The sequence below is a fragment of the Aplidium turbinatum genome, chromosome 4 (assembly GCF_918807975.1).
Source record: "Aplidium turbinatum chromosome 4, kaAplTurb1.1, whole genome shotgun sequence".
NCBI lineage: Eukaryota > Metazoa > Chordata > Ascidiacea > Aplousobranchia > Polyclinidae > Aplidium > Aplidium turbinatum.
Genome location: NC_137475.1, coordinates 29,831,459 through 29,858,847, shown reverse-complemented (window position 1 = coordinate 29,858,847; position 27,389 = coordinate 29,831,459). Strand labels below are relative to the sequence as shown.

General features: G+C 37.5%; 2 protein-coding genes across 2 annotated transcripts in view; one reads left to right on the top strand and one right to left on the bottom strand.

Moving 5' to 3' along the window:
* Positions 1–1,261, bottom strand: part of LOC145768737 (polyhomeotic-like protein 3) — a 28,825-nt gene extending 27,564 nt beyond the window's left edge. Inside the window, exon 1 of the mRNA XM_082580319.1 lies at positions 1,120–1,261. Within this exon, the coding sequence (XP_082436445.1) occupies positions 1,120–1,185 (66 nt within the window). The 5' untranslated portion in view covers positions 1,186–1,261. The remainder of the gene's footprint in view (positions 1–1,119) is intronic.
* Positions 1,262–7,837: 6,576 nt separating this feature from the next.
* On the top strand, positions 7,838–25,446 carry LOC145768628 (DNA ligase 4-like). Its single transcript, XM_082580174.1, has 20 exons — positions 7,838–7,963; positions 15,347–15,498; positions 15,781–15,892; positions 16,516–16,649; positions 17,191–17,361; positions 18,024–18,128; positions 18,897–19,029; positions 19,343–19,478; positions 19,589–19,784; positions 20,120–20,285; positions 20,404–20,558; positions 21,095–21,217; positions 21,482–21,629; positions 21,700–21,807; positions 22,000–22,091; positions 22,528–22,667; positions 22,749–22,884; positions 23,033–23,166; positions 23,545–23,662; positions 24,324–25,446. Exons 1-20 carry the CDS (start codon positions 7,948–7,950, stop codon positions 24,549–24,551), a joined length of 2,703 nt encoding a protein of 900 aa, XP_082436300.1. The 5' UTR covers positions 7,838–7,947; the 3' UTR covers positions 24,552–25,446.
* The last annotated feature ends 1,943 nt before the right edge of the window (positions 25,447–27,389 follow it).

Genomic DNA, 27,389 nt, shown 5'->3' with positions numbered 1-27,389 from the left:
TTTCCGCAAACATTTTAACATTGTCATTAGCTTATGTTGTGTTTGTTACCAATGTAACTACAGCTAGAAAATTCCAATGCAATTGCGCCCCAGTGTCTTGTTTCTTTCCTGTTATGATAGGTCACGTCACAATGAGCAACAGTCATTCATAGGGGATTAGGGGCTGTCATGCAATACAGCACACAATTCACGTTTTTATTGAAACAACGCATTTTCGAATAGCAAAAGAAGAAAAACATGGTTAGAGTAATCCAAACAACAATAATGAAACTGTAGTCTAGCATTGATAGGAAGAAAGTGAAGTTCGGTAATTTTGAAATGTTTGCGGCAACTCTGACCAGCAACTTTGTCTTTTTGAAATGTTTGGGAAAACTCCTACCAGCGACTTGTAGGTGCTGATCGTTAACAATAAAAAAAGCTCAAAGAGTACCGTAGGCTATCAGTTCACATTAGCAAATTGCACTGCAATCAACTTTTATAATTAGAGTTAATAATTAGTTTAAGTAGATCTAGACTAGTGATAATAATATGCTATAATTGCAGTCTAGCATTGAGAGGTGAAATGTTTGCGGCAACTCCGACCAGCAACTTCGGCTTTGTTCTATTTTTTTCTCGGTCTTTTCAGGGTACGAAATAGGTTGCACCGGTGCACCCATATTATATAATATCATTATTAATGCTTGCATGGTCTTGGGCACATTTGCTACATGGAAAGTTGCTTGGTATGTTAGGCTTTGGTTGATCACTGCTGCTCTGCATCGAAAGCGATTGCCAATAGGGGCCCCTAAACTTAGCTGTGCCTCGGGCCCCCGTAAGCCTTAATCAGGCCCTGCTTCTTTCCATTCAGCGGCATCTAATGGATGGAGTAATTTCCTGGCAACAAGATTTCAACAATCGAAAACTTCACTTTGTCATTGTCGGTGACCGGGCCTGCGTGAAAGCCTTTAGAAGTACCGGTATGCAAAACTGCCAGGATGAAGTTCTAAAAGAAGCTTCCCCAGTCCGAGGATAAAGATTCAATGAATCATTTTGCTGCAAAGCATAAAAATTCATTCAAATTTAAGTATAATTCAAACTTAAAACTTAGGCTAACAGTTATTTCAAACAAAAACTATATACCTGATTTTGATTTATATTTACTTCATCATGGTCTTCTTTAGGAAGTTCACCTACTTTTATCTCCATATGGTTATGTATTGTAGTAACTACCGGTACTGTATTCGTATTGCTAAAACTTAACTACCGTACTAAAAGAGAATGCTGAAGATTAAAATATGGATCATTTGGAAGAAAAGAAATATGAAGTGATTATGATGAAACTAACGATTTGCAAGTGAAGACTAGTCTATTCTATATTGCAATTACGTTAACTTCAAATGCTGGAGTTGGTAGCCTTTAGCCTACACAGCTATGATTTTCAACCATTATTATATTTTCTCACATGAAACTGAACACACAATTTCAATGACAGGCTTTCACAACTGCAAGGTTGTGAAAAGACTACAGACTACACAGACTACACAGAACACACAGACTACTCTAAAACAAGCTACATTTTAATAAACAAAGTACCTAAGCGTACTGTTGAAACTAATTTCAGGCTGTGTATAAACCAAACAGTGATTGAAAGAATGAAAACAGTTAAGTACCTGGGAATCCATGTCGATGAAAATCTAACCTGGTCGTCACACATTAAACATTTGTCGCTGCAGTTGGCTCGATATTCCGGAATTTTTTATCGCCTTCGTAACTATGTGTTAGAGGAAACATTGCTTATGTTATATTATAGTCTAGTATATAGTCGTGTTCAATACGGTATTACTATATGGGGTACTGCAGGTAAAACACTAATCAAGGAAGTTGACGTAAGACACAATAATATTATTCGCGCAATCACTAGAAGTACAAAATTCAGTCACGTCACTAGCTTATACAAATCTTTGAATATTTTACAACGTGAAGATATTTACAAACTCGAAATTGCAAAATTTATGCATAAAGTTTCCAATAATAATCTACCGCCTGTATTGCAAGATCGTTTTATAAAACTTGATAATATTCACTCGCACAACACTCGACAACTAAATAAAATGAAGTATTTTCTTCCACAAATAAACAAATCCGTGGCACACAATCTTCTGACACATCGGGGTACTAAATTGTGGAGTGAATTAGATGAATGTATTAAAAGCAAACACCTTGCTTTGTTTAAAAAACTTTATAAAATTACCTTGTTAAGTTCTTATTAAATCGTTAAAATCGTTCAGTTAAATTATTTTATCTCATGCAACCTCGTATTTGTGTTCTTAAACGATATGATTCATTATATGCTCATGTTTTCCCAGCTGGTCTTGATTCAATATTCTACAAAACCTTAGATATTCAATTCGATTTCGAAGCTACTGTTCCATCCATCATTATGTTTTATTGATACAGTTATAATGTCTGATGCTGCAATGTAAGATGACTGATGACAGGCAGCACCTTGACTGGTTAACCGCAAGGTTGTTCGGTGCTGCCAGACCTTTCTATTGCCATATTTTGATTTGTATGTAATTGTGTTTCTTTATATCGAGTCGTATTAGAAAGGCAAATAAAACAATATCTCTCTCTCTCTCTCTCTCTCTCAAGGTTACAGTCAGCACTCAGCAAATCAATCCTTTTTTACGCTTAATTAATGTTTTTATAATTTGAGAAGGTAAAAAAAAATGAATTGTTGCCTAGACCTATGAAAAATTGACAGCATTCCATTCCATATTTGACAATCAGTTAGACGTGAAAAACGAGAACACAGCTTGAGGACAACATTGCTTTAGCAATTTGTTTACATTTTTATATCTCTGTTAAACAAAGCTAGATATTCTGTAAAAAAAAAAAAAAAAAAAACGAGAACCAAAAACAAATCAATCTTCACCCAAAAAATCTCAACCTGCAAGTCTGCAACCCTCAACTTTTTCTGGAGACTGGAACCATATAGATATGCAACTCAGCAATCGTGGAATTGTCGTCACGCTCGACTGACTTTATGGACACAATCAACAATCAAGGTTGCCAGCTTGGCTAACGTATCTATGGTAGGCTATTATTGTACGGTTTGGGCTTGGCGAGTGGTGGCTTTTGAGCTCCTTTGGAATATTTTGTTTGGCGTATATTTCAAGTTTTCACAGAATAGCCTACTATGAAAAATCAAGACAATAATCTTTCTTCACGTAGGTTATGCAACTTCTGTTTCATGATTGTTGGAACTATCATTTAAGCTTATTTCCAGTGACTCATTAAAGCTTGTTGTAGGCAGTTTACAAACCTGAGATAGAGGGGCGCCGGAACGATTTTAGGGTGAGATATACGGTAGCGATAATGCTGGGCAATTCGTTCGTTTTCCCGCTATTATAGCCATGAAAGTCGAAATGTGAGACAGATGAATAATTGCAATAGCTTGAACAAGAAACGAAAGGTAAATTTCACATTCATAGCATCACAATCTGCTGCAAAGTATAAAATGTGTCCACGGGATAATTTGTGTGGGCCTACTCTAGGCTATAGGCCCTATAATTTGGCTAAAAGCAAATAGCAGAAGTTGTTAGCCTATATTGCAAAATTTGCAGTAGCTTACATAACCTTAAAAGGGCACCATTGTCCCCCATCCAGAGAAAATTTGAGGGCAGGGGGCATCTTCCCCCCTGCTGAGACAGCTTCATTAGCATCACGGATCAAACCGCCAAACCAAGACAATTTTAATGTTTGGTACACACCATAACTAGGCTACCAAATGCTATAGCACAGCTTTCGGTAGCCAGCAGTAAACTTTCATTTTGGTAACACTCAGTAGATTAATTGAATAAAACTTCAGCTTGTCCTGGAACTACAGCTCCAAAAAAGGTCTTTACCTACTTATCAATGGTTGACAGGCTTGTTGTTAGGCATTGTCGGAAATTTTCAAGCATTTTCAGGGGTTGTCAGGCATTGTAGAGTAGCTACTTTCAGGCATTGTCTAGGATTTCCAGGCATTGTCGATCATTATCAGTGGTTGACTGGTTTGTTAGGCATTATGGAACATTTTCAGGCATTATCGAACATATTCAGGGGTTATCGAGCATCTTCAGGGGTTGTCAGGCATTGTAGAGTAGCTACTTTCAGGCATTGTTGGGAATTTCCAGGCATTGTCGATCAATATCAGTGTTTGACAGGTTTGGTAGTCATTATGGAACATTTTCAGGCTTTGTCGAACATTTTCAGGGATTGTCGAGCATTTTCAGGAGTTGTCGAGGATTTTCAGGGGTTGTCAGCCATTGTAGAGTAGCTACTTTCAGGCATTGTCGGTAATTTCAAGGCATTGTCTAAGATTTCCAGGCATTGTCGATCATTATCAATGGTTGACAGGCTTGTTGTTAGGCATTGTCGGAAATTTTCAAGCATTGTCGAACATTTTTAGGTGTCAGGGGTTCTCAGGCATTGTAAAGTACTTTAGATTCTTTCTGGCAGGCATTGTCGGCAGTGGCGTAGCTAGGGAATGTGCTGCCCGGGGTGGATTCAGATTTTGCCGCCCCTTCAAGAAAAAGCATGTGAAAACAGTCCCGGATTTAGGGGGGGCAGAGGGTGCAGGTACCCCGGACCCTCCGATTTTTAAAGGGCCCCCCTACGTAAAAAAAAATGTGATTCTTTTTCTTTTAGCTTTTGTGGTTTCTGCAAAATGCTGTGCAGTGCTGGATTGATGAGGATTTCCAGGCATTGTCGAACATATTCAGTGGTTGATAGGTTTGTTAGGCATTGTCGAACGTTTTTTTGGGTAGTCGATCATTACCAGGTTTTGACAGGTTTGTCAGGCATTGTCGATACTTATGATAGCCAGGTCATTTAAACGCTGCTGTGTTTGTGTATACCGTAAATACGTTTACAACCTACGAAAAATAGAAAGGGATCATTCTGCTGTGCATGCAGAGCTGGGAATAAAAATGCATGAAAATGTTCGACAATGCCTGACAAACGTGTCAAAAACCAATAATGATCGACAATGCCTGGAAATCCTAGACAATGTTAGGAAATGCCCAACAATGCCTGAAAGTAGCTTAATCTAGAATGCCTGACAACCCCTGAAAATGCTAGACAACCCCTGAAAATGTTCGACAATGCCTGGCAAACCCGTCAACCACTAATAATGATCAACAACGCCTGGAAATCCTAGACAATGCCTGGAAATTCCCAACAATGCCTGAAAGTAGCTACTCTACAATGCTTAAAAACTCCTGAAAATGCTCGACAATCCCTGAAAATGTTCCATAATGACTACCAAACCTGTCAAACACTGATATCGATCGACAATGCCTGGAAATTCTAGACAATGCCTGGAAATTCTCAACAAATGTCTGAAAGTAGCTACTCTACAATGCCTGACAACCCCTCAAAATGCTCGACAATCCCTGAAAATGTTCGACAATGCCTGAAAATGTTCCATAATGACTACCAAACCTGTCAAACACTGATATTGATCGACAATGCCTGGAAATCCTAGATAATGCCTAGAAATTCCCAACAATGCCTGAAAGTAGCTACTCTACAATGCCTGACAACCCCTGAAAATCCTCGACAATCCCTGAAAATGTTCGAAAATGCTTGAAAATGTTCCATAATGACTACCAAACCTGTCAAACACTGATATTGATCGACAATGCCTGGAAATCCTAGACAATGCCTAGAAATTCCCAACAATGCCTGAAAGTAGCTACTCTACAATGCCTGACAACCCCTGAAAATGCTCGACAACCCCTGAATATGTTCGATAATGCCTGAAAATGTTCGAAAATGCCTCACAAGCCTGTCAACCACTGATAATGTTCGACAACCCCTGAAAATGCTCCACAACCCTCCAAAAAGCCGACAATGCCCGACAATGCCTACAATGCCTGACAATGGGTATTTAAAGGTACCCTCTGTGACTGTGATTTGTTTTCAATCGCCAGAATCTCCATATAGCAGTCCATGCGGAACGAGAATGTGACGTCATCACAAGCAATCCATACGTCAACTTGAAAACGAAGAAAGTTTTATTTAAACAAAAACCAAAAAAATATATTAAAAATAAAGTTGTTTTGCTTTGCCAAGTTTGAAGTCAATGCATACAGCCATAACTACGCTGTTAGCCTTCAAACATTGTTACGCACCACTGAGTTGCATATCTAAATGTAAGATATCTATGCTGGAACCATGTTTCAAAAAGTGCCCACCGGGGGGCAGACATGCCAGTGGTCTGTCAATTTCGGTAACCGGCCCTGCGTCAAAAGCCTCTACAAGTATGCGACACTGCCAGGATTTTGCATTTTTTCATGATTTGGCATTTTTTGCAGAGGTTTTTTGAGGTGCATTTGGCATTTTTTTGCAGAGGTTTTTTGAGGTGCATTTGGCATTTTTTGAATTTCTAGTCTGGCAACTTTGGATACAAATAGGCTATACGAAAATACAAATAACAAATAAAAATACAAAAAAAAAATTTAGTTCGCCCCCGCCAAAATGTTTTACTCTCCTACGGCTATAACTTCAGGGCTCTCACTTTCATGGAAATTCAGTTTTTTTTAGAAATTTTAAGGACTTTTAAGACTCACAAATTGGGTGTCCTTTTAGTACATTGTGCATGTAAATGATACTGTAGTATATTTACGATGTCGATACCAGTGGGTTTTTTTTGTGAATCTAGTGTTTTTTCAATCAAATGACTCAAATCTAGTACTTTTCCATGACAAGAGAGTGGCAACATTGGTGTAGATTAGAACCAGAAGTCCAGAACCATAACGCCACTAGGGTTGCCAGATTGGGCGCTTTTACGCCCAATTGTGCTACTTTTGATTTCTCCAGGCGCCAAAAATTTGCGTTGGGCGCGCTTTTTTGGTTGGCGCCCAATTGGGCTACTTTTTTTTTTAAATATAATATAACTTTTTATGTAAAAATTTTATCATGTTGAAGATGTTTACCTCATTCGTAGTTATTTCATTGAGGAGCAGCGTTTTTGGAGGCAAGCTTATCAATTTGGTACGTATAAAGATGCCAATTTTCAAAAATGTGCATGTTTAGGCTTTAATATCTGGCAATCCAGGCAACTTAAGTGATCCAAGTTTTCATGAAAGTGCAGTGGACATCAGTTCAGTTTGTTTTTATTTCTGACGATCACAACGAAGAACAATATATTTCAAACATAGCAAGCGTCTAGAAAAAGGTAGAAGCAACAAAACACGGACGCTATAACGCGCATGATGCCAAAGCAGGACAATCAGTTATGGCATGGTCGCAACACCTTAATAAAGTTTTTACAAATGTAGAAAGATGAGAAAAAAAGGCTAGTGAATTTTTTTTTAATAATTTATATGAGTAAAAAAAGATAGTTTCTACGTTGGTCGACCAAGGTGCATGGGTTATCAAAACTGTTGATGGTCTTGAGGGGAACGCTTTGGATGCGTTAGCTCATCACGAAAAGCAATTAAACCATTTTTTGTGTTGCTTGATGTGGAACCGGTACTTGTTTGTAGTTATTTTAACAAACAGTTGAGTGAATGCATGGTTGCCAATCTGTCTGAAAGATGTGAAGAACTGGAAAAACACTTATAATTTGGGACTGATGATCAAGCGTTCTTGAAGAATTTTGTATAATAGCCTATCTCTTTGATTGGGCTCCAATTTGGGCTCCATTTTAGAACCCCCAAAAAATTTGGGCTACTTTTGGGCTACTTTTTGCATAAGCTTGGGCTCTTTTTTATATTAACCTCTGGCAACCCTAAACGCCACTACGCCAGGCCAAGCTTCACTAATGTAAATTGTTCTTACTGTTTCTATCGTTCAAGTTTGGCAGTCATGGATGATACTGGAAGAAAAGCTGCATCATCCACTTTAACAACTGCAAGTGATGAAATATCTGTAGATGGCAAAATACCATTCAATCAGCTCTGCCATTTATTTGAAAGAATGAGCAAGGCTAAAAGTATGTTGTTTTTTTTCTGATTAGTACCATGATTAGGCCTAGCTGATTGCTGGAATAGTTTTGAACCCTCGGTCTTTATTGCCAATGGGACTCATGATATCATTTTTTAGTAGGTATTGACGTGTTCTTGCTTTAACTGTAAAGTTACTTTGTAACTTACCGTACGTACCGTAGTTACTGATTGTTTTGTTGCTACATTGCCTTAAGTTTGTCTCCAGCTCCTATGTTGCTTTTATCTTAGTGTTTATTTTCAGTTTGCAACCTAGCTGCGTTTTAGCAAAATATTCTTTTCATTGAGGAATTGTAGATGGTTTTACTACAGATATATGTTACAGACAATCGTTCCCCAGATCAAGCATAAAACTGTTAGTAGTCACTGATAATTTACCTGGCGTCTTACATCATGGAATATTTCTGTAAACGATGAGGTCTTGCACCATTCCGAATTATGAAATATTGCATCAGCCAGATTTACGGTAACTCGTGTGAAATTACACAACAAACCTTGGCTATAAGTTTCTCTGCAGCCGATTGACAGCTATAGACATGTATTTCGCCGGATGCAACCTAATTCGCACCATGAACAGTTCGTGCCGTCAGTTCGTACCTTGAAAAAAGAAAAAGAAAAAATTAAAAAAAGCCGAAGTCGTTGATTGCAGTTTCCGCAAACAAACAAAAACTCTTAGAATCATTACCGGAAATTTTAAACTGTTTGCGGAAAAACGGAAACTGCAATCAGCGACTTCGGCTTTGTTCTATTTTTTTCTCTCGATCTTTTCAGTTGGTTTGTTTGCGGAAACACCCTAACCCATTTAAAATGTTTGCGGAAACTCCGATCAACCCTAAACCTAACCCTTTTAAAATGTTTGGAGCAACTGCGATCAGCGACTTCGGCAAACTCTTATGATCATTACCGGAAATTTTAAAATGTTTGCGGAAAAATGGAAACTGCGATCAGCTATGTTCTATTTTTTCCACTCGATCTTTTCAGTTTGTTTGTTTGCGGAAACTCCGATCACCGACTTCGGCTTTTTTTAATTTTTTCTCTTGATCTTTTCAAGTTACGAACTGACGGTACGAATTGTTCATGGTACGAATTAGGTTGCACCCTATTTCGCCCATGAGGTCCTCAGTATTAGCTTATCAGTATCGACTCTTGCCACAAGGGTAATCGATTGCCGGTCCGCCACTTTACCAGTCAATTTAACTCTTATCTTTGTGGAAAGAAAAGAGCCAACAAAACCAGCAGGTGCCAAGGGTAGGACATGTGAAAAGGGGGCGTTTTTCCTGGCCATCAGCACAAGGCTGAGCAGTGAGCACTCACTAGTATAACGAGCAGTTGCGATTCGTTAACCATAACGGTGTAGCTTCCAAATTATATCATGGCTTCCGTGAGTGAAGCTGCTTAAACCGGCAATGCTTTTCACACAAAATGTTATATTGAACAGAAAAATAGATTGTTGTTTTATTGATTTATTATTGTTTTATTTGTTGTTAGTCCAAGTTTGCGTTGGTGAAAGCTTTATCAATAAATTATTCAAGCTTCCGAACATTATTGCGTTCATTTTTAGTTTACTCTTTCGCGACCACGGACGTATATACACTAAGGCGATGTGAAAATCAAAAAATTTTAAAAAATCAAAAATCGAATTATCACACAGGGTGACTATTGCTATGTAGAGTATTTCTCTAAAATTTCACGCAAAAATATTCAGTAATCTTAAACATGTAGTCGATTTTGTCCCTGGCGTTTGTTGCCAGCACAGAGTTGCCAGGTACAAATTTTTTGAAGAAAAAAACTTTGTTTATTTTTTTTAAATTATAAAAATTTCCAACTTTAACAACCACAACAACAGTTACATATGACGCGACTGCTAGTTGCCCTTTTAGTTAAAGGCTGGGGGTGTACGGAAAAATATTAAACAATCACCTGGCAACCCTACTTTTGCTTGGTCAGCAAAAACTGATGATATTAAAGCTTTTTTCACTTCTATGGCAAGAGTAGGAATGCACTGTGCATAAGATGACACTTTGGTTTTGTTGTAGTAATATGTATTACATAATCACACAACGCACTGCACTAATATTCGATTGTTTTGGCCGATTTACATTTGTCTTTTTGAGAGATATAGTACCTTCAACTCTACCAATGGTAGCTTACACATCAACCAACCAACTTTATATGTGCTTGTAAAACGTGCACAAACGAATGAACAAGAGTTGCTGCCTTTGGTTTGCGAATATTTTCTAACATGTTCATAGCAAAACATCGCAGAGCAGGATCATCACTGGATACTGGGGCATTGTCACATTCAGATGTACTAGGTGCAGCTGGTTCGAAAGGAGAGTCATTTTCTTCATCAATTGCTGCAGAAAACTGCTGTTTTTTCCAGTTCTCTTCCTCTACCACTTGTGACTTCTTTGCTGCAGCGAAATCATCTACTCGCTGTTGTTTGAGGCTCTTGAAAAACAAGTTTTTTGTGTGAATGATAAATGTAAAGAACACAAAATAATCCATGTAAATCAGTTCAGTTTGTTTTTATTTTTGACTGTCACAACAAAAAACAATATATATACCAAACATAACAAATAATACTCTTTCGGACAAATGGCAGCAAAAATTAGTGATAGTCAAGAAAAATCTTCTCAACATAGCACGACTAGCTTTAGTGAAAGCACAAGTCTGTCTTTAGAGACATAGAAATCAGAACATCTGAATCACTTTCCCGTGAGGAAATGCTTTAGAAAAAGGAAAAATCCTTAAACCACCTACTATCTAGAGTTGGTTGCACTACATCTGCAATGGTGAAGTGGGGTTGTAGAATTGGCAGTAACTCAACTAACTCATTGTCTCTCTCATATGGCTCCATTCAACAAATGTTGTTAGAAGAGCCACGTCAATGACAACAACTGACCAACCCCAGCACACAACATGAGACCTGTCTATGCATGACCCGACCCTGTTATCAAAGAATATACTTATACAAGCCTGTGATCGAACAAAAGTTTGGTACATTTCACAGAAAATCACTAGACAAAAACATTTGAAAAGATATGTAAGAACTCACCTTTTTGTTAACTCTCTTTTGAAACGTTTTCGTTGTCCTTTTGTCAAGAGGCCCAATTTGGTATAACGGTGCTTCTACTCCACGATAACGTTGGGAGAGGAGAAACCTCAATTCTGTTTTAGGAATGCGATCTTCATTTGAAAAGAGAATAGTTAGCTTTTTTTCCAGCTTCCTGAAAAAATAATTCCTTATGAGTGCTCTATCTTCGTAAACATGCAATTAATTATTTCAACACATTAAGGTTTTGAAAAGTGTCTGCTATTTGGTTACTGTACGTGTACTGTCCATTCATGCAAGCTATATGTTAGTATTTTTAACAACTACCGGTACCCTTCATCCATATGAAAATATACGAGTTGGTCTATGTTTTATGCCACTACCAAGCTTAATTAAAACCTGTCAGAGATAAAGTACTTGAGTATCACCTTCAACAAAGCACAGAATGCAAGAACATAACGTACCATAGTGTTGGTAAATCAGCAGTGGGAAGCTCCTTCGAGGGTCCAATGACAGAAGAGCTTTCCGTGCTTCTTACTCTTTTTAGAACTTTTAGGCATGATTTAACAGTTAACAATGCTACCCACAACAAGGTCACTTTATGAACTAAAGATAATATGTGAAGAGATTAATGCAACTTTTTGAAAAAAGATAATCTACATACAGTACAGAGAACTAAGAATTTAAGTGCTGAAAACTTAGATGTCTGAGCCTTCCGTAATACCTCTGGTAATACTATGAACTTTATTAATGTCATTTTAAAAGCTATATAATTATCATAAACGCAGAAATATCAGAACCACAAACTGCAACTTGACCTGAACAAGCAGTTCTTATTCCAGAAGACCTGATAATTACAGACATTGCCTCCTACTTTACATGATTTGGAAAACCTAGCCTAACCTAACTTTGAACCGAAGCCTGAATGATTTAACAACCAAGCATAAAATTATAGTAAACAGTTCGGCTAAAACAACTTCTTATCTGAATTTTGCAGCCTTATCTTCAGTAATCAGCATCAAGCTATAAATCTCTAGTCTCAGGAGTAAGGACTTTCAGCAGCAGACAGCAATCGCTCGCGCGCGCGTGTGTGCGGCACACAACGCGTTTTCCCTAACTAGCCAATCAGAGCGCGCTATCTGGATCACGTGGATTGATGCGTTGTGATAGTATTTTTTGTGGAATCACCTTGCAAGAATTAGAAAATACTAACCTTTAAATGCTTACATGTTTACGGATACTGGATTTTATTGCATAAAACTTCACAAAAATACTCTACACAACAGTAGTCACCCTGTGTGATAATTCGATTTTGTCCATTCAAATTTCACATCGCCTTAATACACACGCCTTGGGATTTTTGCCATGATGACCAAAGAAGTATCCCTACGTCCAAGGTTAAAAGGTAGCCTATTTCAAGTAAAAAAAATGTAAATGATGGCAGATCCATAGTCTTTGCCTGTCCTTTTTTGGCTAATTAAAAAAAAAAAATTTCGCGGCGCAGTTATCAGATGAGGACTTCTTTTTCTTTCACTCATTGGAATTGGCAGTCAAAACTGACTAGGCAACCCCTTACTTTGGAATTTCTCGATCAAAAAGACTGTAGGCTAAATTACGTGAACTTTTTGCTTAAAATTATATATAACGTTTTGTGTGAAAAAGCATTGCCGGTTTAAGCAGCTTCACTCACTGAAGCCATGATCAACAACGCACACGCATTAACAAAACAACGTATTTTTCTGTTCAATATAACATTTTGTGTGAAAAGCATTGGCGGTTTCGGAAAAAGCATTCAAAAAAATAACATTTTGTGTGAAAAAGTATTGCCGGTTTAAGCAACTTCACTCACTGAAGCCATGACCAACAACGCACACACATTAACAAAACAATATATTTTCCTGTTCAATATAATATTTTGTGTGAAAAGCATTGCCCTACGCCCCTCCCTGCCAAGCTGATACAATCTACAGACTTCACTAGGAATAGCACTTAAATGACCGGGCGCCACAGTGCTCCGCACCTAAATATCCAGACGCCACAGTGTGCGCGCCTATTAGACCAGCGCCTAACTGTCAGTGCCTAAAAGATGTGGACCCTTGACCAGTGCTTCTTAAACTTTTATAGTTTTCAGATTTCATTTACCCTTGTCTTTGCATCCCTTGTCAAACAATAAAAAATATTAAAATTTATAAAGAACAATTATATAGTTTTGATTAAAAAATGAAAAAGTTAGAATTGATTTTGCTTTTGGAAATTCTCACCTGTTCATTGACGGAATGGCCCGATTCGGTGAGTCCGATCTCTTGACAGGGGATTTTTTCAATTTTTTTTTTCAATTATCGGGTACCGTAGCCTAATTATCATTGCCGTTTTAGGGTTAGGGATTTGGGGTTAGGGTTAGAGGTTAGGAACTCACCGAATAGTAGCAGACCCGTTCATTGAACAGGATGAACACCCAGAATATCCGCCTGCTCTCAAGCTATCATCCATTGCTGACGGTTCACCCTTATTCACCCCTTTTGGTTGGTTCACCAATGCAAAAATTTTATTCACCTTGGGGTGAACCATTCACCTGTTTAAGAAGCACTGCTATTGACTATTGTAATAATTATGCTACTCAACTCCTGTACTGTGTCATATTGCATTGCCGCTATTACTCCTGCAGTAAATATCAGGTTAAACAGTTGCTCAAATAAGAAAATAACTGAATTGTTCTAGAAATGTCAGCAGTATTTGAATATTAAGGTGATCCAAAGTGCCATGCCGAAACTTTTTCAACGTAAGCAAATTTAATCAGAGAAATGAAAGTAAAAAGATCGCTTCGTTTTTTTTTTCATAGTTTATCAAGATAATCACGGACCCCCAAGGGGTCCGTGGACCCCAGGTTGGGAACCACTGATCTAGTGACACACGTACGTGCCAGCCGTGCCTGTGAAATTTCACAATAATTTTCAAACAGAATGGCCTGGACAAAATACCTATATATACCAGAAGTGCTACAAAAAATAGCTTTACGCACTTAAAGCAGGTTCCCACGCCATCGGGACAGTAGGGAAAAATAGGGAATTTGAAAACCCGTTTTCCAGGCTGGGAAAAGGTCTGGAATTTCATAAAATCTCCTTTATGGTATTGAAAAAGCATAGAAAACCTTGATGACTAAATTGAAGATAAAAAATCTTGCGATATGAACCGGATTAAACCGGTTTCAGTTTGGGTCTTCGAAAAAAAAGTTTTTTGTTCTAACAGGAATTTTCTACATTATTATTATTTTTTTCATTCTGATTCAATGTAATAGAGTCCAGATATACAATTTTAAACCTGTGCATGATCGTGTTTTGAAATAATACAGCACAGAAAGTTTCATTAATTAAGCACTGTTAATGCGCAATTTAGATCGAAATTAGGTAGGGAAATTTTAAAATTTGGTATTGAAAAAGTAGGAAATTTGTTTATAAAAATGTGTGGGAACCCTGTTAAAGTTATTCAATTTTTTTTAAAAAGAAGCTAATTAATTTCTAGCCTACTCAAAATGCATAAATTGTAGCTCATATTGATTTTGCGATACGTTACTCGGCCTATTGGTCACTTTTGACCTCACACATTCAAGAGTTTTATTTTAGTAACCAAGTCATCAGCTGTTCCACAAAACTCATGGCTCCATCATAACCATATCACCTGACTTTGCCTGACAACTCCAACTAAGCACAAGTAATAAATTGGAAATCAATATATAGACTGATTTAAACAAACTTTCAACTGATTTCAACTGATCAAGAATACATATGTCCTGTGGATATCTAATCATATTAAGTGTAGTAGAGCAGAGCATTGCCTCTCACCTCATCTCGGCATGACGTATTCAACCCCAGTTAAAATAATTAATTACTAAAAATGACAAAATGAGTGCAATGCCCTGCTCTACTAGCCCTTTATATAAGCAGAACAACAATAACTTTAAGATGTTTGTTAATGCATCAAGCACATGCATCTTTAACTGTTTCTACTGCAAAAAACATGCAACAGATGGTTTCAAGTAAACATTTGAATAATTGGATGTCAAAAAAAGGAAAAGGTTTTGGTTGTTTCATAATTTTAGATTGATTGTTGTAAAAACCGCTAAGCACCCAGTAAAATACACTTTACTCGGAATGGCATCTAAATTCGCCATACCATACTAAATTAGTGCCTACATTGCTCGGCATCGAAAACATTCTATGTTTTCAGAGAAACACTCTGTCCTCATCAGGAAAAATATTGATTTATTTCAAGTGTGATGATAAAACTATCTAACAGATTTAACGCTACCATATATTTACAGACAATTCTATTCGCAAACAAGAATTTTTAAAATTCATAACCAGATGGAAAGAAATAGCAGCAAAATTTGGAGCTACAAGTGGTTCATTTCATCCCGTTCTTCGTCTAATTCTTCCTCAAGCAGATAAGGAAAGGCTTTCTTATGGTGTTAAGGTATGGTACATAGAAATTAAGTATTTGGTACCATCCATACTTACTTAGGAACTAAGAATGTAGCCTGTTTAAACTTGTAGCCATTCAGTTTTTATCTGAGCTAATAACAGAAAATTTTCCATTTTATATGTGTGTTACTGAAATCTGTGCTGATTATGTCTCAAATTGACAGATTATTTTTATCGAATGTCTACTTGCTGGAGCAGCAGTAATTACACATTATCTTTCAGACAATAAACACATCTCTTGCTAAAGTGATGTTAATTTCAGAGTTATTTTTAGGAAGTCTTACTTGCCAAGCTTTACATTGAGGTTCTTGGGTTATCCAAGACAGGTCAAGATGCAAAAAAACTGTTGGAATATAGAAACCCAAAAAATAATTTACCTTCAACCGGTAGGTTTATTTGAATCTTGTGCAATACTCATTATATATTTGAATTGTTGTTTAGGTAGAGTACGGTAATAAAATCAAGCACGTGTCACCCAGCAAATTGTAGTATATTTTTTCCTGTGCTTTTTGATTGTTTTGTCAAATTGGTTTAATAACGTGTTATTCGGTTCACTGTTTTACTGTTCACTGTTTTACTTACAGAAATACTGCTGTTGTCACCGTAACATAATTAAACTTAAAATACGCATTTGGTACATAAATGCAATCAAAATAAAACAAAAATAGCTCTCAAAAATTGCGATCAAAATAAACAAAAATTGCTCTCAAAATATTAAAATTAGGCTCAAGCAATGTCACATTTAAATCAAGACGAAAGTCCCTTTGACAAACAATCTCCCACCCTACATCATACATCAACTTCTTAAAAGATCTAAGATTTAAAGTCAAATTACAGTAATTCCTTCGTTAATAAAATCTTTTCTGAAATGTATACTAATTGTCTTTTCCACTTGCTGGGTTTGTTAAGAAACTGGCAGTTTTAACAATGGCATTACATGTGTGACTGTGACTGATAGTCAACAATATAATGACTCTTTCATTATTTTATAAAGTGGTTAATTTTTCAGGTGACTTTGCTGAAGTGGCTTTCCAGCATGTCTTGTCAAAGCGTTGCATAACTAAGGGAGAATTAACTATCTCACAAATTAATCAAAGTTTGGATGATATTGCTCGATATAACAACGAGAAAAAGAGAGAAATGGTAAGTATAAGTTGTACTTGTATTTGTCATTGCTTTATTTCCACAGACAGTCAGTATAGATAAATTTTATCATCAAGCTGTATGTTGCTAGGGTATCATGATGTAGGCTATGCATTTTAACAGCTACTGGCATATTGTTAAATCCCTTGTTCTTTAGAATACAACAAAAACGTTGCATTGCTGTGCCTTTAGTTTTGGATATCTTGTCAAACTGAATCTTTGCATTTCTGAGTGAAACCAATAGTTGCACTGAAATCTGTTACGTTGTCAAAGCTATATTAATTGTCAACCTATATAATATTCACTTCTTCAATTCCTTATTGGAAAACAATCACATTTATAGCATTTTTTATGATCGAATCATCTATGTGACATAATATACCATTTGATTGAGACTTGCCTTATTTTTTTTCATAGAATGAGGCCTGTTGTTAGAATACTACATGTAGTAATTTTTTTACTTACAATGCGTGTTAAAAATATTCTTTATTCAATGTTCAAAACGGTTTTAATTAATTTGTTCATATTTTTTGAAATGAAGATGAAGAAAACATTGTTGGAAGTGATTAAAAAGACATCAGCAATAGAACAGAAATGGCTTATTCGTATCATGCTCAAAGACACAAAACTTCGATTGGGCCAGAAAGCTATCTTACTTGCATTTCACCCTGATGCTGAAGAAGTCTACAATGTCACCACAAGTCTAAAGCAGGTAAAACAGCGCCTTGATTTCTAAATTATTTTATGGTATTTTCTTGGTTTCTAAAATGGTATTTGTAACAACCAAAGCGAAGTTATTTCAAATTCCTGAGGGGATCTCTAAAAAATTACTTTAAAGCGCACTTAGTTTTTCTGTTAAAAGAAAAATATTCTATTAAAATCATGAATGCATCACTGGAGAAATTTTTAACTTAGCTAATCAATATTATTCAGTCACCAATAAAATGATGCAGAAGGTCTGCGTGTCTTGAATAATGAAACGAAAGACTGGCTGCTCTTTAATAACCTTTCAGCGTAGTCCAGGAAACATCGTAAACCTAGGATGGTCAACTAGGGATAAGAACCTCGGCCCCAGAAACTCAAACGAAAAACTTCTTTTTGACGTTAATTGAAGATGTCATGAGCAATGATGTTGAGATTAATTTGCGTAGACACACGACGCACGTGCGTGACTGTTGATTCGCTTCAAGTGTCCGTCCAATGGTTCTTCAACTAGGTATTGACAGGTCCTTAAACTTTAACGTTAAAACAAGAGACACTCATTCTGTTATTTAATTGCTGCATCAACAACAAAATTGAAAGAAGGTCAAAGGATTGAGTAAAACTAACAACCACAGCTTCAAATTCAATTCACTTTATTACATTTTTTTGTAGGTTTGTGAGCGGCTCCCAGATGTAAATGTGAGGTTATCTGACACCGAAATTGAATTGTTTCAGCCGTTTCGACCAATGCTGGCTTTGAATGCCAAGCTGGAAGAGGTACAGGAGTTTCCGTTTTATTTCAAAACAAATACTGACACCGCTTTTAGTAGATGAGCACTCCAATTACAAATTAAGCTGTGTTGGTTGGTTGGTTTTTGAATCTTTATCCTCGGACTGACAAAGCTTTGATAGGTTATTATTTGTAGTTTTACAAACTTGTAGACTAGAGGCTTTGCATCACTGATACATGGCCGATTATCGAAATTGGCAGAGTGAAGTTTTCATTGTTATTGAAGTCTGGGGGGTTTTTCGGTCATTTATCGGTCATTGACCGATTTTTTAGCAAAATGTCCGAAAAAAATATAGTCAATTCGGTCAAAATGTCCGAAAAAATATTTAGTCAATTCGGTCAAAATGTCCGAAAAAATATTTAGTCAATTCGGTTAAAATGTCTGAAAAAATATTTAGTCAATTCGGTCAAAATGTCAATTTGGTCAAAAAGGAAATACTTTCATCAGAAAAATGACCAAAATAAATAAAAAATGACCGAATTTTTTCAAGTCATTTCGGACAAATGACCGAAAAGTCTCAGCGAAAAAAAAACCAGGAAAGAGTTGTTGCCGGGGCACTATTCCATCGACTGGGTGTCGCTGAATGAAGAGCAGTCCTGAAACGCGTTGCTCAAGCGCGTGCTCCGAGAGTCGAACCAGCTTTGCTTGATCTTGAATCGGGCGCTTAACCACTGAGCTAACGTGGCGGTCTTCTGTGTTTGTACTTTTTCGATTTTGTTAATACTGTATCATGTCACTGTGTCTCCAATTTCAGGTTGAAAAGTTAATGGACTGTAAACCCTTCTCTATAGAGATTAAGTACGACGGTGAGAGAAGTCAATTGCACAAAGACGGCAACAAATATAAATACTTCTCCAGAAGCGGAAAAGAGTATTCGATGGTTTTTGGTTCGTAAAGAAAAAATTTCAGAAAATATTGAAATGTCGGTTTTCAAGTTCTGATTAGTTTTGCTCATCAAAACTTAATTACATATTGATTTCATCAATAAGATATTGACTTTTCAACTTTTATTTATGGTGGGTATTTCTATGTGACACACAATAAAAGATAAAGTTATAAAAATTCATGTTGAACACTTCAGGTTATGCAATATCGCGACTTTGACTACTGTTAGAAACGTCAGTTGTGGTTCGTCAACAAAATCCTCTGTATCTTTGCTGTGAACATCAACTAAACTTGTATCTCAATCTCTATACACAGGGGAGACGTCATACAGCGGAACTTTGACCCCACACATTCATGGCTGTTTTCGTGATCACGTGACTTCATGCATTATTGACGGCGAGATGATGGGTTATGATGCAGCTGCAAAGATTTTCATGCAGAAAGGTGGACAGTGAGTAGTTCAACTGCTGGCACAGTAAAACATATTTCATCGCAAAACTTGTTTGCAGTTTTGACGCAATGAGATGTTAAACTAATCAGAAACTTTAAATTTTTACTCAGATTTGACATTAAGCACGTCACTGAAGATTCCGACCTCCAACCTTGTCTGGTGGTATTTGACATTCTCTACTTGAACGGCAAAAGACTTTCGACGACAACACAGAGTGAGAGAATTCGATTGTTGCAGGAAACCCTCGTCCCGCTTTCTGGGCGACTCTTGTTCGCAGAAACAAAACAAGCTCGCAGCAATCAAGAGGTGACTCACAGTTAACTTTGAATAATTTCCTTAGACAAACTCTTGACAACAGTTACCACTCTAACAACAAACAATTTTTTTAACCAAGCTTTACAAAAACAGCCTTTGAAATCGCAATACATCTCCTTGATTGTCGTTACGTTGTTGGTTAATTTTCACATAGAATCATCACTGGTGACAGTTGCATGAAAAGCGGGTTAAGGTCTACAACTCTACATTTGTGCTGTCATTATCTGCTTCGCCTTCAAACGATGTGACCCATCTAGTCTCACAAAGATATTACCCACCTAGTCCTATTCACTCACCTAGTCTCACATCTTGTATTTACTTTTCAGGTGGTAGAAAACCTCAATGAAGCCATTGACCGAAGAGAGGAAGGTATTATAATAAAGAATCCCTCTTCTGTGTACGCTCCCAACAAGCGGAAAGGCAGTGGGTGGTTCAAGCTGAAGCCCGAATACACAGCTGGGGTTGTAGATGACTTAGATCTTGTGATCATCGGTAATTGTTGTCACTGAACCGTCAGATCGACTTTTTGCGTTGATTTGTGATAATAACCCGCTTAATTTTCTTTTATATCATGGCTTAGTTAAAAATACCGATGTGTTTCTCTCCACAGGCGGAAGTTTTGGGACCGGAAGACGCGGAAATTTTCTGTCTATGTTCCACCTCGGGGTTGGGGTCCGCAGCCCTAGCGACACCACCTTGCCTCCTCAAAGATACAAGTCTTTGGCTCGTGTCGGATCAGGGTACACAGACAAACAGTTACTTCAGGTTCGTGATTAAAGTGTTTTGTTTGCTTGAAATATCTACCTGACCAAAACAGCTCATGTGATCGTGCATGCAGGATGTTGAACCATGTGCACGTTCAGGACGTGGTCGGGCTGGGCACTAAATAAAAAAGCGTATTTTGTGCTTATTTCTGTTTTATATCATTCAAGTACTATTCTATGGCTTACTGTAAGATTGCACGCAAGCTTGATCATTTTTCTTTCAATCTTCTTCTAACCTATAGCATTTATTTCCTAGTTTATCTCAGCACTTTTTTTCACTTACGCTTTTATCAAGCGTATCTTAATCTTGTTTCACTCTTGCAACCGTTTTAGAGGGAAGTTCCATAACTTCCATTATTACTTTTTTTCCAAACCTGAGAGTGGTTATTTTTAGCACCACTTTCAAGTCAGTTCATTGTCACGTTCCTTAACTTGATGGCTAGAATAGCAACTGTCGCAATAGCGTATAAAATATAGTGCCGGTAGCTTGAAATTCTGAGTTGTCAGGGGAAATATTTATGCTTCTGTAACTTTCAGATCATCGAAAAACTTAAACCACATTTAAAAGTTTACGATAAGAAGAACCCTCCCGGTTGGTTGGAAGTTGCGAAAGAAAAACCCGAAGTTTATCTTCATCCCAGGAATTCTGTCGTTGTGCAAGTACGTTGTTACTATATTATTCATGTCTATACTATGCAATCAAAATAAATTGCAAAACAGCAAAGCACACTTTTTGGGGACTCTCTTGTTTGGCCAAAAGTTGCCGTAAACGTCCCATTTTACCTACTATAAATTAGTGAAGCGTGACCGTGGCTACATGTAGCCGTGGAACTGTTAATCAAGTGAATTACTTCTTGCATAAGTTTTGATTCTGTACCCGCACGATAGCAATGATAACTTTAAGTGTTTAGCTTTTCACACCAGGTCCGAGCCAGCGAGATACTTCCATCTTCTTCCTACGCTTCCGGATGTACGCTCCGCTTCCCGCGCCTCGTCGGAATCAGAGATGACAAGGAATATACGGACGCCATGGATGAAGATCAACTGAAAGATTTAAGGGATATATCTGATGGTAAGTTATTTGAAAAGTTTATATTTTTTGTCTTTAACATAAGATTTTCATTGTTTTTTCTGCTCTTCAGGTAAATTAGCTGCTCGTCATGCATCGCTGAACAAGGCGGATCAACCAGCGACTAAGCGGAGAAAGTTAAAAGCGGGACCAACGTCGACTATATCCTCTAAATTCCAAGGTTCCTATGTCGTTGTTTGCCAGTGTCAGACATTTCACTCTTGACATATTGCGTTCTTTTGGTCATGTTTTGTAAATTTTGGGCAGTTGCATTTTGAAGCAATAAAAACAGAATTGGTGGTAAGTTAGGTTTTTTTGGATCCATGCATCTTTCCCATCTTGCGTCATCATCACTCAAATTTCTTTTTAACAGGAGCTGACATTTCGAGCATTCAACAAATTTCAACCTCGTTTGAAGGGAAGACGTTTTGCGTCATCACTGGCTCGCTTCATCACGACAAGCAGGTTCGATGTTGCTCTCTTTCGCCTTTGTAGGACTCTTACAACGAACAAGTAGCCTGCAGCACATTCAAAAAACATGAAGTCAAGTAAAACGACAGGGTTTGGAATTATTTCTATTGGATACAACAATAAAACAAACGCTTTCTGCTTTTCAAAAACCCTTATAAGGAGTCCAAAAATACAGAAAAAGTTATAATTGAAATAAGAGTTTGTTTTACCAGAAATTGTAAACAATTCTTTTGAAACTAACCGTTGCGTTCTATTTTTTATAGCTCGTGGATGTATTTTCCTCGCCAAGTTGTGTACTTCAGATTTTGGTTGCGCTGTTTAGTTTTGTTGTTCAAATTGGCTCGTATAGATTCTTGTGTTTTTCTAGAAAGAGTTTTTGATGATTGTGGGATTACTTCACAGGCTTACTTAATGCTTGACTCTTGTTCAGGAGTTGGAACGGCGAATAGCTGAAAACGGGGGTACCTTCCTACAAAACGCGATGGCCGGCGTGCATTGCGTGATCGCCCGAAACGAACACAACATCCGGGTCAAAAACGCCATCCGCTCTGGAAAATATGACGTCATAAAGTAAGGGTCCTAAATTATGATTTTTTTTCTTCTTTCCACCGCCTGTTATTTTTAAGCCTGACGTTTTTCAAACGAATTCAGAGTTGATTGGCTGATACGGTGCTTGGATGAAGGTAAGGTCATACCTTGGGAGCCGAGAGATGTTCTGCATGGTTCGGCATCCACCACGAAGCGTTTCCAAGAGAAGTATGACAGATTCGGCGACGAGTACATCAAGGTATCATCTGTTAAAATCATTGTTGTACCTATTGCCTGCTTGTTGCGTTAGTTATGATGCAAGATTATCGATTAAACCTTTGTTGAGTACAAGAGTTTATTTGTTTGTGTCATTTCAATGGCCTGAATTGAGACGGAGACTTGTCTAGGATGTGACTACAAGCTCGTTGAAGGAAATTTTCTCAGGAATCGATAGTGGATCTGTCGCTGCAATCATGCCGAGTTATGACGCCAAAGACCGACACAGATCTTTTCAACGTTTTGTCACTGACATCGTAACAAGGTTAGTATGTGACACCACCCTTCTGCTTTAATGTAAGTTGGAGCTACATACAGTATCTCTGAACGAAAGAGAGGTTGCGTTAGTTTACATAAGAGATACTTGTGAATTCAATGGCTTGTCGAGAAATAGTTGAACAAGCACACTATTATAAACATGCAAAGCATCAAGCCATTAACATTACAGTATATCTATCATGTTCCCGAAAAACTGCTGTTACCATTTTCACTTATACATCATCCAATCTTGGAACGTTTAATTATTTCCGCCGCACTGAAACAAGAAATGTGAGAGAGAAGATTGTCAATTGTTTTTTTGTCATCTTTATAGATAGACTGCTGTTTTATGGCTGTACATTGTACAATTATTTTGTATTCCCAGATACGATTCGCATGGTTTCCATGATCTTCCGACAAACCTTCTTGTCGGTTATAATTTTCACTTTGTCGAATCTGATCTGGGATCAAATGCTGCTACTCTGGCTGAACTTAAGTCATTGGTAAGTTTATGAAATAAAACTTTCACTCAGCCAAGCTGCAAATGCGCCATCAGAACACACAACCGACTGAAAAAATACGTTGTGATTTCTAGCGAAGCAAACTTTCTTGATGGCCAGATAAAATTTAAACCTTCTACAAGTATGGGAAGTTGCCTTTTTATCAAAGATTGAGTTGGACATGAAGCAAGCTTACACTTGTTGAAATATTGTTGGCTGCAAGCTATTTCACCCACCGTGTGTAAATAAAAAGAAAGTTAGCCTTGAAGTGTGTTGCTCATTTGTGCCTACTGACAATCGAACCGTCACAGCATGAACTTTCCATTCTGTTACAGAGCACTTGCGCTGCCGGTGCGCACTACCACAAACCGTCGGACCTCATATTGTTAACCGCAAACTACACCAACTAATGGCACTTGACCATTTTTAATCGCAGCATTGGAAACAGTCTTGTCGTTGGTCTGAGTTTGCGACTTTTTTTCAATCATCATAAATTGAAGCGTTAACTTTGTGTTCGCAATCTTTTCTCTGTGAAACCGCTGCACATTATTCAACTTGCTTTTTAATCACAATTTTGTCATAGCTTTGACAACTTTAATTACAAAGAACTACATTTTTTATTTTTAACTTGTTTCACCGTACCTTTTTGCTTCTACTTTTTCAGATTCGCTTTTACGGTGGAATATTGAGCGAAACAACAGATGGCGTAACCCACGTTATCGTGACGTCAGAAGCAGATACAAGTTCAAGTTTGACTGATATTTTTAAAGTCCGACAATCCCTTCAAAGGAAATTCCATGTTATCTCGGAACAATGGCTCCGAGCTACTGTACGTCACGGTTACGTCGCTGAGGAAAAACACTACTCCATCGCTTGTCTGGCAAAATTATGATTGTTGGTGAACTCGACTTTTAGCCTCAGTGAGAACTTTAAGGACAAAGAAGAATGGTTTTCTTTTCACGGATGTAATACTTGAGTTTAAAGGTCTTTGCGCAGTTTTATCTGTTTGCCTTTAAGTCACCGGCTGGTTATTTCACTTATTTGACTCATAAGTTGTTGTTTTTTTTAAAACTTTATTCGAATCCGACTGTTGCCTCGGCTAAGTTTTGTATAAAAAATAGTTTCTTTATTTAATCGAATCGAATTTCGTGAGTTGTGAATCCTTATAACTTCTGCATATCGCAGCTGGTTTGGTCGAGGTTCTGCCTGGTACTTATTACATTTTGGACGAGTTCACATAGTTGAAGTACTTGTCTTTGCCCACTTGTTGCTTTCAAACATGCCTTTGACGGCTTTATGGTTTTCGCACTTTCAAGTCACAACTCAGATCTCTTCTTTCTCCAACTTTGTGCGTGCAATGACTTCAAATTCATCTATTTAGAAATTTCACTGTGATTGCTTGATATAATTTTCAGTGCCGATTTTTAAATCATGTTTTGTAGATTTTAAAACACCTATCGCATGTTCGGTGGAATTACAGTAGGCCTATAGTTTGTTTCATAACTTCGTGTGTTGATTGTACCATTTTCCATTGCTGAGGTTTTAGGAAATTTGCTAACATTCTGCATGCTCAGTTCAGTTGTTTTTATTTCTGACCATCACAGCAAAAAACAATAGGCTACACGTCAACATAGCAAAGGTCGAGAAAAAGGTAGAAGCGACAAATTGCGAACGTTAAAACGTACTTGTAACGGAAGTAAGTTATAAAGTTGAGAGAAATTTGGCACGGTTGCAACACCTTCAGAAAAATTTAAAAGAGAAAAGAAAATGTTACTATCAAAAATAAAAACAACAGCCAATAATTTTATAGCTTTAGCTGATATTTTCAAGAATTGTATAAATAAACATTTGCTATGAAGATCGGCCATGGTGCGTTATCAAGAGTGCTGATGCCGTGATGGTCGTGGGGCAACACACCTTGATGCGTTTAGCTCATAGCAAAGAAGAGCAAGGCAGGCAAAGAAATCCTACCACGGGCAAAGCCATTTCAAGCGCAACGCACCAGGCCTTGCACGACTCACGAAATAGTTACAACTTGGCGACACGAAACAATGACAAAACAAACACGCAAAAAAACATCATCTTGCGGAAATCAATTATACCCAGGGAAGTTATGTCTTCCAGATATCAAGCGTGTTTTGATATAAAGTTACGTCGATAAAGCAATAATTATAAGACCATGCATGTTTCAAAAAAAAGTTGAGATATAGCCTACGATTATTTTAAGAGTAATTTACGTTTACTTTATTACCAACAGACTGCTGTTGAAGATATCAGCGTCTACTTTATTATCTTGCACGAGCATCTCAAATCACGGTATTCTTCGATCTCGGAAGTTGGTCATAAAAATATTCCGACATTTTTTTGTTCTAAAATTGCAATCTTTTATCCAAGCGTCATAAAGATTCGTTCAACACGTAACTAGGCAATGCAACAACTTCGGTTCCAAGTAGGCATTGTGGGAATCACGTATTCACAAAATCTGGCGTTAAACGAACTGAGCTATTAGAACAGACTAACCTCATGAGGAAATTTTTGGAAACCGTTCAAAATATAGGCTATCCAGTACGGTTTTGAATTCTAAAAGAGTTGCTTTACTAGATGCTAGGCTACAAAGTAAAAACTTCAGTAGGATAGAGTTAGGCCTAACAGTGCACGAAAGTTATAGCCTATAGCTTTTGTGGTAGCCTATGTTACACCCTCATGCAAAAGTCCTGTTTGACTTTTTTGTATTCAAAAACTGAGGCTGAGAATGCTACTCATATGAAAAAGAGTGCAAGTCGGCTTTTTGTCTCGGTAGCCTAAGGGCCCCTTCTCCTGTTCTCCATGAAGAAAATCTCGCGTGCGCCACTGCCTCGTTTAATTTTTTGGCAGAAATGAGAAAAGGTAAACACTCTGCTGATATGGTTTGTTTATTGTCACGTTATTACGGCTCACGTTTTTAGAAACTGTATTTTTTACTTAGCATGTGGCCACATCATTTCCTCGCAAGCTTTACGCAAGCAATCACCTGGTGCCATTTTCAAACTCGACCTGTAGGCTATGTCTCGGAATCCACTAAGTCTGGTGAAACCTAGGAAATTCTAATAGCCCATGCCATAACCTATTGATATTTTAGCCTTCACTTTCTATAGCTCGACTCTTTTTATAAGAATTTACATTTAGTTGACAAAATTCAATTAGGCAAATTTTGCTTGCCCCCAAAATATTTTGTTCTCCTATGGCTATGCGTCAGTGCGGTTGAAGACAAAAGAAAAAACACACATATTATTACCAAAAGCTTATAAATCTATATTGTCTTGACAAGCAGGCTTTATCAGGGCCGGATTTAGCTGATGGGGGGCAGGGGCACTTTTAGATCGGGGGCAATGCGGCGCAAAAAACCACCTCTACATCTACAGTAGCATTAATCCAGCACTGCACAGCATTTTGCAGAAACTTCAAGAGTTGAAAGAAAAAAAACAGCGCAAAATCATATTTTTTCCACGTAGGGGGCCCTTCAAAAGTCGGGGGCCCGGGGCACTTGCACCCTCTGCGCCCCCCCCCCCCTAAATCCGGGCCTGGACTTTATGCCTATTTGAACTCAGTTGGAAACTTTGTCGTAATTCAATTTCGTCTCGAATTTTTGTTAGTCTCAACTGCTTTGACTTTATGTTTAATGTTGGAAGTTTCTACGTAATCTAACGTGAAAAGTAACCACTCACACATTCTTTGGTCAATATTTAAAATA